Source organism: Tursiops truncatus, chromosome 1, assembly GCF_011762595.2.
Source record: "Tursiops truncatus isolate mTurTru1 chromosome 1, mTurTru1.mat.Y, whole genome shotgun sequence".
In the NCBI taxonomy this organism is placed as follows: Eukaryota; Metazoa; Chordata; class Mammalia; order Artiodactyla; family Delphinidae; genus Tursiops; species Tursiops truncatus.
This window is the reverse complement of record NC_047034.1, coordinates 29700749-29715598: the sequence shown is the minus strand read 5'-3', so window position 1 is coordinate 29715598 and position 14850 is coordinate 29700749. Positions and strand designations below refer to the sequence as shown.

Sequence of the window (14850 nt, the reverse complement as noted above, 5' to 3'; positions counted from 1 at the left end):
TTTGTTTTTTAAAGAACCTGCATACTGTTTTCTATAGTGGCTATATCAATTTACATTCCTACCAACAGTGCAAGAGGGTTCCCTTTTCTCCACACCCTCTCCAGCATTTACTGTTTATAGATTTTTCGATGATGGCCATTCTGACCAGTGTGAGGTGATACCTCATTGTAGTTTTGATTTGCATTTCTCTAATGATTAGTGATGTTGAGCATCCTTTTATTTGTTTGTTGGCAACTCCTTAGATTTTAAAAAGAAAAAATATTTAAGAGATGCACTGTTAGATTTCATTAAAAACCTCAACTATCTAAATTTAATTTAATGCAAATATATTACTATCCGTGTTTTCTTTAAAAGAGTTAACAAGGTCTTTTAATTTGGTCCAGATGGCACCAGTTTTTCGGGTGCTCTATGCTCATCCCGTATTAGGATATAAGAAAGTGTGTGTAACATGGGGTTTACTTCCAATATCTTAGATATCCGAGTGACTAAATTTGCACGTGGAAGAAGCATTAATTTGGCCCTTTCTTATAGAGGACGACAAGCCTTGAAATCCATTGGCCTGGAAGATCAGGTACCTTGTTAATGCATTTTCCTTATAGAAAATAATATCTGCTGTTTTTCAACAACTGCACGGTCTTGATTTCTCCTAGTTCAAAGCACCACTTAATGCCAAAAAAACCTCTGCATGAGAGCTCATTTTACAAAGGTTTTCAAACTTCTAAATTTCACAACAGGGTGAACATTTCACACTTGAGGCACCTGGGGGGACCAGAGCAGGTTGTGGGGCAGGCAGATACTGTATCAGATGGGAACTTGATCATCACTTCTGACACTGGGCTCTCAACAGTATCGTGAACCTCTGCCTACAGAAGTGTGATCTGAGATGGCATCCAGGGTGAGAGGAGGCGGACGAACTCCGTTCTTTTGACTACTTACGTCCATAATCTCTTATCCACAACTCTGTACTCCAGAAGTTCTGGGACTAGAAAGCTTTTTCATCACCCGCTCAGCAGCAAACTTGACCTGATGTGAGGCTCTTTATAGGCTTTTTTAAAAAAATCTCATTTCGTGTGAATGTGTTTTACTAAAGAAATATTGTATTAGGGGTGGTGCCCTAGACTCCTCTGTGTGTCATATAATAACCACATATGCACTACATTGCCTAGCTAAAATTTGAAAACTTCTAAATTCTGAAACCAATGAGCTCTCAGTGTTTGGATTGTGTGCCTGTTGCAGATTTTCCTTATATGGATTCAATGTTGCCAAACTTCTCACTATCATGTCTCTTGGAAATGTGAAGAGAAATAATATATTTTTATTGATAGCACTTTTGCAACAGTGTGTCTTTGAAATGATATATAAGTCAATATAACTGCCATTTGCATTTCCACATTTTTCTTAAGCATGTGTAGGAAAGCACTTTGCACTGGATTTCAGGAATCCTGGGATTTACTCCTCATGCATTACTCTCTTTTGTGATCATGAGAAAAATAACTTAATCTCTCTGACAATGAACCATTTCTTCGCTTGTAATATTTGCTTTAGACCAAATAAACTTGACGTCTATTCTAAAATCTAAAGGTTAAAAAAAACCTAAAAAGTAAAATTTGCAGGAACATAGTTTTTATTGATTTTCTACCATACTGTGTTCTCATGGACCTTTACATTTTTTGATTTTTGGAAAATACTTGAATAAGCACATTTTAAAATCGATATCTATCTTATTTGCATGATGCCACATTATGGAAATTGAAATTGATATTTCTGATTTTATTTCAGATTGTATCCCAAGGTATCCCCATGAGAGCAAGAATGATTCACTCTCTTTCAGGAAAAAAGTCTGCAATTCCCTATGGGACAAAGTCACAGGTAGGTTTAACTGGAGATACTTTTCTTGTAAAATGGTAATAACTGAGTCTAATGTCTGGAACCTGCTACTTTCTGTTCTGTTACTTGTCTGTTGGCCCTGCCTTTCTTCTCTAACCCTATCTTTGACATTGCTTGCCTGTTTAGAATGCAAGAACATATACTAGTTAATTCATATGAGATGCTTAGAAAGGGCCCAGTCCCTAATAACCATTCAATAATGGTTATTATTGTTATTGCTATTAGGCTGTTTTATGCCTCTATGCTTCACTCATACTGGCCTGGGATGCCCTTTCCCTCCCATCTCCTTTCAACTAGATAGAGATTACCATGTATTTATTGTTAAGCATACTATGCAAGAACAACGCTATGCAAACTTAAGTTTTATGATGCTATTGCCTCCCCCTGACTCTCTTTTCTCAAATTATTATTATTCTAGTTGTAATAGTTATAATAGAATTTATAGAATGAACTGGAAATGATTTCAGCATTGTATAATTTCTCAAACAGAGGCCAGATGATGATGTAGTGTTTAAGAAAGAAAATCCATTATCCTACTTTGTATTTTTCTTCTTATCTTTGAAATAGTAATGTACAGAGTTGGGCAAAGTATTTTTATCTGATTACACTTTCTTTCTGTGTTTATTTCTTTGAGAGAGAGAATGAATGTACCATAAATCTATCAACCATAGAAAAACCTCAGCTTACTTTATCCAGCAATGCCTCATTTTGCAGAGCCCAAGTGAGGTTCATATTCTTCTGACTCTCTGATCCTCTGCAGAGCGTCCATTGTAGGTAGATCAGCGCTTCTCAGACTCACCTGGGATCTTGTTAAAATACACAGTCTGATTCTGTAGGGCTGGGGTGGAGGCTGAGGTTCTGCAAACCAAATTCACCCAGGTGGTGTCCATGCTGCAGGTCCACAGACCACACTTTGGGTAGCAAGAAATAAAGCACATATGCTCATGGGAGTAAGGTCTTTGTGGATCTTGTGCTGATTAAAGAAGCTGAAGCACCTCATACTCATTAGGGTGACTACTATCAAAAAATAAGTGTTGGTGAGGGTGTGGAGAAATAGGAAACTTGTACCCTGTGGGTGAGAATGTAAATTGGTGCATCTACTGTGGAAAACAGTGTGGTGGTTCCTCAAAAAATTAAAAATAGAACTACCATATGATTCAGCAATTCCACTTCTAGGTATATATTCAAAAGAACTGAAAGCAGGGTCTGGCAGAGATATTTGAACACCCATGATCATAGCAGCATTATTCTCAGTAGTCAACAAGTAAAAGCAACCAAAATGTCCATTGATGGATGGATAAACAAAATGTGGTATATACTAATGTGAGATAATAGAAAAAATACATACAGGTCTCTGCACTGGTTCCTGACATAGGGCTCCTAAAACCCTTGTAATCTTCTAAGTGACAAAAACACTAGGAGCATCTTTTGTTCTAATATTTGGTCTTTGGTTCCTTACACAGAGTTTCTAAATCCCTTGGAATTTCCTGGGTGACAGCAGTGTCTTTCCAGGTAACTCTGGATGGACTCCTGGATGGGGGCTGGTCACCAGAAAGACCAACTCATGATTAGAAGCTTGGAACTTTCAGATACAACCCCCATTCTCCAGAGGCGGGAGAGGGGCTGGAAATGGAGTTAATTATCCATCATGCCTACATGATAAAGCCTCTATAAAAATCCCAAAATTATGGGGTCCAGAGAGCTTCCAGGTTCATGAACACATGGAGGTACTGGGAGAGTGGCACACCCAGAGATGGCAAATACATACTTTATCCTATGCATCTCTTCCACCTAGATGTTCATCTGTATCCTTCATCATATTCTTTATAATAAACTGGTAAATGTAAGTAACCTGTTTCCCTTAATTCTGTGAGCCACTCTAGCAAATTGATTGAACTTGAAGAGGGGATCATGGCAACTTCTGATTTATAGCTGATTAGTCAGAAGCACAGGTGACAAACTGCATTTGCAATTGGCGTGTGAAGGAGAGGAATGGTCTTGTAGGGCTGAGCTTTTCACCTGTGGAGTCTGACGCCATCTCCAAGTTAGTAGTGTCAGAATAAACTATAGGGTGCCCAGCTGGAGTTGCAGAGAATTGCTGGTTTGAGGAAAACTCCCACATGTATATGGTGTCAGAAGTGTGGTGAGTGTGGTAATAGTATGAGAGTAAAGGAGAGACACACAGCAGAGGTGTAGGTTTTCTATACAACATAAAAAGGAATACCATTCAGCCTTCAAAAAGAAGGAAGCTCTGATATTCTACAACATAAATAAACCTTAGATAAACTAAGCTAAATAAGCCAGCCACAAAATGTTAAGTACTATATAATTCTGCTTATGTAAGGTATCTAGAGTAGGTATATTCATAGAAAGAGAAAGTAGAATGGTGGTTGACAGGGCCTGGAGGAAGGGAGGAATGGGGAGCTATTATTTAATGGGGACAGAGTTTCAGGTTTACAAGATGAAGAGTTCTGTGGATGGATGGTTCTGATAGTAGCGCAACAATGTAAACGTATTTAATGCCATCGAACTGTATATTTAAAAATGGTTAAGATGGTAAATTTTGCGTGCATTTAAAAAGTAATTGAAGGGCTTCCCTGGTGGCGCAGTGGTTGAGAGTCCGCCTGCCGATGCAGGGGACACGGGTTCGTGCCCCGGTCCGGGAAGATCCCACATGCCGCAGAGTGGCTGGGCCCGTGAGCCATGGCTGCTGAGCCTGCGCGTCCGGAGCCTGTGCTCCACAACGGGAGAGGCCACAGCAGTGAGAGGCCCGCGTACCGCAAAAAAAAAAAAAAAAAAAAAAAAGTAATTGAAAAGTAAAACATTCCAACGACTAAGTGGGAATGAGGGGGTAGTGGGGAAGGACTAAAATTTTCTATTTAATGACTTTTTAGAAATAATAACCTGCTTATTTTGGCATTATGAAAACTTAGGTACAGAGTCTTAATACATGAGCCTGGCAGGGGAAGGAAGGGAAAGAAAGTCCACTGACCATCCATAGTCAGATAAATGTCTTCAGATAATTAATATGTCCGTTTAATTGGCCCCAAATTGAGCTTGGTGCTATAAGAAAGAAAAGAATTGCCTCTTCTTGATAGGTAAGTAAGATTTACACATGCAAGTCAAGTATAAACTACACTAACTAAATGTATCTTTTCTGGAAGCAATAATTGTCCTCCTGTGCTATGCTAGCCATGCCCTGTGCTAGTTGCTGAGCAACAGGAGAGGAGCTTGCAACCTGGGGAGGACAGATAGTAATCAAGTTCTTGTGAAAAGAACTCACCCGAGTGATGGCAGGGGCACTCAGCTATATGGCTCAGAGAGGGAGGAAAGCTTTCATTTTCAGAGAAGAGAAGGTGAGGCTTGAAACAGACATTTTGTTTAAATCTTAGATTGGCAGCGAAATAGCACTGTTCCAATCAAATGACAGTCTATCTATGGAGGGACGTTGGGTGAGACCAAATTTCTAAACAATGTAAATTTTTAAGTGTCACGTGTGTCCAGTGATGAGAAAACTTGCAAAGAATCTTACAGCGATCAGCAGCTTTAGATGCATTGACTCCAACCACCTTGGAGAAAGAAACTGGCTGCATGATCACATGAGGTCAGCAGCAAGGGAGAAACAAGACAGGTTTCCTTACAGACAACAGCCAGCGAGCATGGTGTAGGAGGCCCTCAGAGGAGTGCTGGTAGTACTGCTGAGTTGCACTGTTTCTTTTTGCTAAAATGAGAGCGACTCGTAATAGTCATCCCACCTTTCTCTTGGATTAACATTGTGCTGAGGAGGTCCAATTCAGCATATCCATCCCTTCCCCAGAGACTGAACCAATAAAGTATGATAGGTCAAGGAGTAAGATATGGTTCAAAAATAACAGGGAAGCTAGATGAAAAGAGTGACTTGGACTTGAGGCTAAAATTCACTTCCTTACCCTCACAGAGAGAGAAAGAGAGAGAGAGAGAGAGAGAAAGAGAGAGAGAGAGAGAGAGAGAGAGAGAGAGAGAGAGAGAGGAGCAGTTTCATCACCAATGACTCCCCAGGAAGTTGACCGTGTTGGTGGGAGTTCTCATTTCAGGGCCTTCAATATGGAAGGAGGAAATGATCCTTCCCCATCAGTCTTGCCATTTCTCAATTCTTAGCAATTGAGTTAATGCTAAATTTATAGCTTTGCAAAACTGTCTCTATACTGGAGTCGAACATGGGGTCTCCTTATCTTTTAAGAACTATATAAAATTGCTTTGAATTGGTCGATTCCACAGACTGTGGAAGTGCAAAGCCATCCCCATGACCCCAGGATTCCTTCGAATGCTCAGGGAGCCTACCTACTGTCCTATGGACTTCTTGGTGTCCACTCCCTCTCCTCTAGTATTGGCTGTGTACCATGATGGCCACACATGAAACTCACCATTTTCACCATTTTCCATACAAAAAGCACTCACTCAAAATACACATGAATATGCTGAAGACTTGGGGGTCATGGAAGGTCCACCTTGCACAGGACACAGCAAACAATTTATAAATTTCTAGTGTGTACAGTTTGACCTCTGAAATCCTTTCTATACCCCCTTCTCTGAGCCTACCTCCCCCAGCTGTTATTTCTCTGCCCTTTCTCCCTTGTGGTGACTGTCTTACTGGTTCCTCCCATTTCCCTCCCCAGTTGCCAAATATCAAAATACTCTCCAATATACAGAGCGGGTCAGAGTTCCTCCAATTCTTCTTGCTAAACTCCTATACCCAAAATACAGAAATGGTGCCCCCTTACTAGAAAACATTCTCATTTGAAGGCTTTCAGGACTAGAATGTAAACATTTTTTCCTAGCATATTTGAAAAAGTCAGCACTGCAACTACTGTCTTACGAATCTCCAAAAGAGATTATCCTACTTATTTTAGGTTTGGTTACAAGGGCCACTTTATAGCTCTTGACTTGTTTGTTCTTATTCTTACTTATTCTTCACAAGATAAGCCTTTTAGAATATGTATTGGAGAAGTGAAGCTTGATGTGAGTGACTCTAACTTTTGGTTATAATAAGATACTGCTCAAAGATATGGAGTAGATTAGACCGGGACTCTCCCTGGCCTTCCTGCAGGACCGACATGTCTGTTGGTTCCCAGATTATTAGTTCCCAGATTATCTCAACTAAGCCTGAAAGGAATCAAGTGAAAGGAAAAGAATATTTTCCTCACATTAATAAGCCTTTATAATTTGAATGTTTCCTAATATACTTTGAATAACAAGTGTGGTTTCTATGGAAATGCAATGATTAATAATGTAGAAGACTCGAAAACGACCATGAGGCAGAGAATGAAGACATCCCTGTTAATTTTAATTTATAGCAAAGACACAGGAAGCTCCTCCTCAGTCACTGCTTCTGTATCATGACCAAGTTATTTTTACACCATGTATAGATTTAGCTGTTAATTTTAAATGCCTATATTTGAATGAGGTGAAGATTAATAAATTACCATATTTGTGTTAAATGTTGTAATGTCCCATAATTTGGAAAATTATATGCTTTAAAATTTTAAAACAATAGACTTGCCCTGAATTGCAAGACTGCATTATGACTTTCATGAGCTCTAGATAGGCACTTTTGCCTTTGTGAGACCCTTTCTCTATAAAACAATAAATATTGAAAATTAGATTGTATGAGTGCATTGATATAAAGATTATATTAATCTTGAATATAATCCAGACTGGATTCATTCTTATATATACTCATTATATTTATTTTTCTTCTGATTTTAAAATAAACTAAAATTAAAATATTTTCATGAATCCCTGAAAATATCATGGGCCCTATGCACTGTTCTGACCGTGTCTCATGGAACAGTTGGCCCTATGAAGTCAGAAACAACCAACACATGTCCCAGCTGGGTTCCACCTACTCCTAGCAACCCTCACCCCACCACAACCACACCACACACACACACAGCCTTTCACACCGAAATGAAGGCTTTCAAAGTAGTTTCTTTGGGAAATAGTACATTTATTCTAGTAGTGCTGTCATTTCTGAAGTTTTTTACACAGCTCGATTTAGAGACCTAAGATGAATATATGAGATTTATGTTTGATTGTTAAAACTATCTTAGTGAAACTAATGTTTTTGCTACCAGAAAAAGGTTTGTTTTTTATAGTATCGAACCTAAGTTTAAACGTGAACATTGTATAACATGTATTTGATTAAAGTGTTTATAGAAAAAAATTACTTAGTTAAATGGTTATAAAACTGAGCTTGCAACCTTCTGCTAAATGATTAATATTTCCTATTGCTGAGTGAATAAAATAGAAGCATATTTGTCCATTCTTCAGAAACAAACAGTATCTATTATATTTTTCTTGCAGTATATTCTTTCTATAAGCAGAGAAAATCTAAACAAGGATCTATTGACTGGTAAGTGCAGTGCTTTATTCACCAGTTGTCACTTTCTGTAAAGCACATGAGACTAATGATTGTCACATGATTTACTGAGATTTGTTTACTATTCCTTTTTGGGGGGGTTATTAAGAGCAAGACTATGTACAATACAAAGTGTTTCTTTAAAAGTAGAGGGCTTCCCTGGTGGCACAGTGGTTGAGAGTCTGCCTGCCGATGGAGGGGACACAGGTTCGTGCCCCGGTCCGCGAAGACCCCACATGCCGCCGAGCGGCTAGGCCCGTTAGCCATGGACGCTAAGCCTGCGCGTCCGGAGCCTGTGCTCTGCAACGGGAGAGGCCACAACAGTGAGAGGCCCGCGTACCGCAAAAAAAAAAAAAAAAAAAGTAGTGGTGATGCATCTTCCAGCATCTCTTTTTCATTTTATCAGTGGTCTAAATAAAAATCATTTGTTCAGCGTGTATTGAATTCTTATTGTTTTCTAGGCACTGGATTGAATGAGTGCTCACTCCTCAGTGAAGAACTCATGGTCTAGTGGAACAACAGATATACAGATGTAACAATTTTCAAAGAGACAATTAGATTTTCTTATCAGAAAGATGAAAAGCAATAGTGTGAAGGCTGATAGAGGGCTGCAGATTTTAGAGTATTATGATAATCCCTGTGTGCAAAAACAAGGCCCTGGACTAAAGCTATAGCCAAGTGGTTGGGGGGAGGTATAGATTCAAGATATTTGTAGGAGACAAAACAGATTCAGGGTTTAGGAGGTTGAGAAAGAGGAAGGGGTGTATAAGCCTGAAGATGCTCATGTAACTAAAAAGACCTACCTATTAATTGAAAAGTCCCTGGATTGCAAATTAAATTTGTAGCTTGGATAATCAATCCAATCACATTCCATGTAGCCCTTTATCATAGTTTTTTCTCTTCTTCAGCATTTGTACTAAACAGATTCATTCCATGCAAAGCATGCCATTAGTATTTCTACTTTCTTTTAAATCAATCAATCCCTCAATGCGTTCCAGCAGCCTTGGATTTTTGGAGAGCAGAAGTTCCAATGATTTATCTGTGTTTCTCCTCAGTCCCCTACCCAGGGTGAGTTTGCAACATATCTGTTGAATTGAATTCAACTGGGAGGAGGAGTGATAGGGAAGGTCACTCTAGTTGATTCACCAGGTACTTAAGATATAGGGCTTAGTATTCTTATTTCTACTTCTTTACTTGTAGTTGTAAGACTGACTTTTGGATGAGTAGATAGGTGGGGGTGGGCTAGGTTGCTTGATATATTCATGTTGATCTTAAGAAAAGAAACTACAAAACAGATTTTTGAAAAAGTAGCATAGTGGACCTAAGATAATCTCTTAAGAGTATCCTATGAATTTATTGATAAAAATAATAGACAATATTCACTGATGCACCAGGCACTATGTTAATTGCTTTATATTGCATCAATTTGTATAACCCTCCAAACAACTCTGTGAAGTGGGAATTATTTTTACCTCAGTTTTATAGATGGTAAAGGAGGCTTGGAGAGCTCCACAGAGCAGCAGATTACACTGCTAATAAGTAGTAGAATCTGGATTTGAACTTGAGTTTGTCTATTCCGAAGTCCATGCTTTTAACTATTATGGTCACTGCCTCCAGTATTATATATAATATATGAAACACCTGCTAATAATAAGGAGATCCAATCTTGCATGCTCCCCTGTTTTTCATTAGGGGTGCACTGCACAGCATGCAATTTCATAAATGACATAAATATGTTGATAAAAAGAATGCTGAATCTCTTGACTCCTAAAGTTTGTTTGACATATAAAGTTCTTTTACACAGCTCTTATTCCTTTACATGGCATCAGATGTGTGAGCCACCCATTCCACAGATAAATGCTCATTCCTTCTAATAGAAGAGCCTCACCTCTGAAAGTACTGTAACTAAGTCACTTCCCTGAATCAGCTTTTCATGTAGGATTGTTTCATAGTTTACTATTTGGTGGGCTATTAATAATTGTTAAGTAAAACAAACAGAAAAAGTATATGTGGTCAGGTAAATTTAATAAACCCTGCATCAACTTAGTTTTAAAAGTCTTTTCTTACAGTACTTCTCAGGGCCTTTATTCTACTAGTCTGCAGTGTGGATTTTCTAGAGCAATGCTGTCTAAGATGTGACCACAAATGCCAGCCACATGTATAATTTAAAACTTTATATTAACCACATTAGAAAACCTAAAAAGAAATAGGTGAAATTAATTTTAATAGTATATTTAACCTAATATATCCAAAATATTATCATTTCAATGTACAATCAATGTAAGAAAGCTACTCATGAGACATTTTATTCTTTTTATTTTTTGGTACTAAGTTGTCAAAACCCAGTGGGTACATCACATCTCCATTCAGACCAGCTGCATTTCAAGCACTCTAGAGCAACATATATCTGGGGACCAGGACAGCACAGCCAGGAGGGTCAAAGTATGAGCATTTCTCTAATGACTGACCACAGAACAATTATTTTGGGGAGCATATCACAGGACTAGTGTTCCATGGAAAATTCTTTGGGATGTATTACTATACATCTAATTTGAAAATAAAATAAAATTTAATTTACAAAAAGGTTGATTCCACAAACACATTTTGTGTTTGTATTGATAAAAGACACCCATAGTGGTTCAGGTAAACTCTGACTTCTCCAAGTTATTTGTCAAAAGGTTTCTTAAACACAGATCAGTCTTAGGCTTATCTCAGATTTCAATATTCTAAAGCTTCTAATCCCATGTCCAAGAATCTTAAAGTCTTCAGACCCCAAATCAAACTCAAGCAAAGCAGAACAAAAAAAAGACAAAACCTGAGATGAAAAGGAGAGATAAGTACAGAAGTCAGACTTCTGGATTATTTTTCCTAATTTTTTTACTTTGTATGATCTCAGGCAAATTGTCTTTCCCTCCAGGATCTTGGTTATTCCATTTATAAGATGAAGAGTTTTGAAATAAATCATCTCTGAGGTCTATTCCAGCTCTAACACCTGCATTCTGATTTGTAGCTTTAAGAACAATAAATAACCACTAATTATAGATCTCCTGCCCATGAGAACTAATAGGAACAAAAATAAATTTACTACTATGATAAGAACATAATTAATAATTCAGAAAACGAAATACACTATAGATTGTTAGCAGGCAAAGAAAGCACTAAAATAATTTGATTCTACTTATTAAGTTTCAAATCTTCTTACTCATTTTCCCCTAACTGTTGCAGTGTTTGATTACAAAAAGAATTAGTATCAATAATCTATATTTATGACAAATTGAGCTAGAAGTCTAGAGGACTTGCTAAAAAGAAATATAAAGTCAGACATAGTATGAGAAAGGAAGTTTGATTGAATATTTCCGATCACAAATTAAGCCTTAAATTGGGGAAAACTTTTAAAATATGTGATGACAGCTTCTTTCCTAGGGTGCCAACAATTACAGTGATATAAGAATTTGCATAATGGAATTAGTTTTTTTTTTTTTGAGATGAGGATAGTTGATTTTTATTTATCTCTTTTGCTACCAAATTATCCTGGAACATTTGCCAAATAGTTGTCAAATTACCTTTTAACTAACTCATTTTTACATTGGTAAGAATAAGTATCTCTATCACACTGTTCTCAGAAAATGATTAATATTTCAATTTGATTAAGTGAAATAAGAATTGGAATTTCATTTCTATTAGTTGTCTTTCTTTGTTTCCTCAGCTGTTGAGAAATATCCCAATGCAAAGGTGCACTTTGGCCACAGGCTGTTGAAATGTAATCCTGAGGAAGGAACGATCACAGTGCTTGGGTAATCACCGGTTAGCCTTTTGACTTCAGAGGTGAAGGGTTGACGTGGAGAATTGTACCTGTAAACTTTGTTCTCTGACTCTTTTGAAAGAATTAAATGATAACTAACAGGGTAATTCAAATAGTTTCTAGAATCAAGTAATTTTATATTGAAAATAGGTCTTAGATGCCTTCTGAATACTAGCACCAGTGATTCTTCCTGATTCTACACTAGTACACTAGTAACCATACTCTGCTTCAAACACTCTCCTCCCTTGAAACAGATGACCCTCCGCTGCCCTGTCTCCTCCCCTCTTTCTGAATACTGTTTGTCTGCCTCCCCTTGGCCAACTCCATTTCCTCTAGAGTTCTAAACCTCATATCCCACTCGTGGGATATGTCATGGATTCACAGTTCATTCAACAACTACTTGTAAATTCACATTTCTATGATTAACATCTCCAGGCCAGGCCTTTTTCTTCATTCTCAATCCTTATTTCAATCTTAATCAATATTAATTTCCCATTAAACACCTTCACAACTACTTGCCATAATCTCAAACACATCTAAAACCTTGATCCTCTATTTGTCACCAAGCATCTCCCATTCCTGACTTCCCTAGTACTATTACCCAAATAATTAAAATCATCCTTGATGTAGCCCTTTCCATATTTTCTCCCACTAGACCTATAAACATGCACCAATCATTCATTCTTTCTGTTTGCCTCAGAGCCTATGTCTTCCTTCTTCCTGAGCGCCACAATCCTTGGGCTCTCATCCCCACACATGCAGGCTACTACAGTCACCTTGTCCCCATTTCTTTCCCGTCTGCACTCTGGTTCCACTGCAATGTTTCCACTCCTAAGTAAGTTATCTTAAATTACTACTCTTTATACACCATCTCCCCAATGGAAAAAAATTGTTTTCTCCCATTTGCCAGAATAATGTATTTAAACCTTTTGTCTTAACATTCATTCTCTTCTCCTCCCTTCCCAATTGTATTCTTTTCTTAAATTCATCTTCTGATCCCCTCTGTTCAAGACAAATGTGTTGCTCCTAGAAGGTTCTGGTCACATCCCTGTGGTTGTTCATACATTCCCTCCATTTGAAACACTTTGCTTTCTTTTCAAGGTTCTCTTCCTTCATGCAGGGAACTCAACTCTTAGTCATGCTTCTGTGGCCTAGCATGTCTTTGTTAATCAGTATGGTTGTGTGTTATCCTCATTCTCATAAGCAAACCCATGACTGGGACAATTGTTATCTTCATTTTATAGCTATCCACTCAAAGCTCTAAATCAGATAGGTAAAAGTGAGTAGTGGCCCCATTAAGTCACTACTTTTTATACCCAATAGAGGTACTTCATCATTTTCACCACTAGGCTTTTTTTTTTTTGATGATTTATTTTATTTTTCAGACATGAGAACGTTGCCAAAGATGTCACCTGTGACCTCATTGTAGGATGTGATGGAGCCTATTCCACTGTCAGAACTCACCTCATGAAGAAACCCCGCTTTGATTACAGTCAACAATACATTCCTCATGGGTTCATGGAATTGACTATTCCACCTAAGAATGGGGATGTAAGTCCTTTCCCTTTCTTTTCTTCTTTCTACAACTCTCCTCCTCCCCCTGCCCCGTATTAGTATAGAAGCATATTCTAGTGCAGTTGTTCTCATAGCATATCTTGATCAAGGCCACAAGTATTTTGTAATTAATAATAAATTGGATGTACAGGTATCTCTTCAATAATATCACTCTCACTCCCTTACCTTTTGATATGTTTTCTTGAATGGAAGAAAGGAGAGGAATTACAACTACCTTATTGGAAACACACAGGGGATTTGTCTTACACAATAATATCATTTTTCTATTATCTCTTGGGAGAAAAAAATTGGGTTGGGAATCAACTATGTATACTGACAATCCAGAGTTCTTATACTCATGATTAAATGCAAAAGTTATTAAATAAAGTGAACAGCAAGTTGTTTCAAAGAGATTTGCATTGCATGTTTCTCATTCCCTCCTTCCCATGTTAAACCGTATGTGGCCGGAGGGAAATATGTAGTATGTATATTGTGTATTGTCATAAACAAATAAATGTAGGAATTTAATAAGGAAAATTAAAACACCAACAGAAGCAATGAGGATCTTGGCTTATCAGTAATGAAAAGTAAACAGCATTAGTTAAATACTTGATTTGCATATAAAACATATATTTTTAAGGTACTGATTTAATCTATACTATTTGAAATTCAGACATCTATGAAATAGTTTGTCAGTTTGGGATAGTGGTATTATATACCACTTATATACTAAACTATCAGCCAGTCAAATCCATATTTTAACATTTCGTTGTCTTTCTATTTCTTCCTCCTGGTTAAACATGGATTTACTAATTCTTCAATGATATTTTATGGTCTTCAGGTGGGTCATATTCTAATGGCCCAGGATCTGATAATTCTGGATTATAGGATTCTGTTGAAAAATTGTCCCCAGTTTGAGTGGGATCATGCCTACTAGTGTAGATTTAAGATAGCCATTTATTTACAAGGTGTTCCTATTTAATAGTAATGATTGGTGGTTTATAGAAAGTTTTTACTCTTTTAAGAAATGCTGTTTTGACATAGTAATGTGACCAGACATGGGAATATTTTGACATGGCCCAAAAACAATTCTATGAAACTTTTTCTCCACTTCTTTCTTTCTTCCTTCCTTTCTTTTCTTTTTCCTTTTCTTCCTTCCTTTTTTCTTTTTCTAATGTAGCAGACATTTTCACTCCATCTCTGACAGGTG

General features: G+C 37.5%; 1 protein-coding gene across 1 annotated transcript in view; it reads left to right on the top strand.

Annotated features, from left to right (window-relative positions):
• Positions 1 to 14850, top strand: part of KMO (kynurenine 3-monooxygenase) — a 55460-nt gene that overhangs the window by 21761 nt on the left and 18849 nt on the right. Inside the window, 5 exon segments of the mRNA XM_019920608.1 lie at positions 474 to 571; positions 1780 to 1869; positions 8230 to 8278; positions 11991 to 12078; positions 13472 to 13637. Of these exon segments, the coding sequence (XP_019776167.1) occupies positions 474 to 571; positions 1780 to 1869; positions 8230 to 8278; positions 11991 to 12078; positions 13472 to 13637 (491 nt within the window).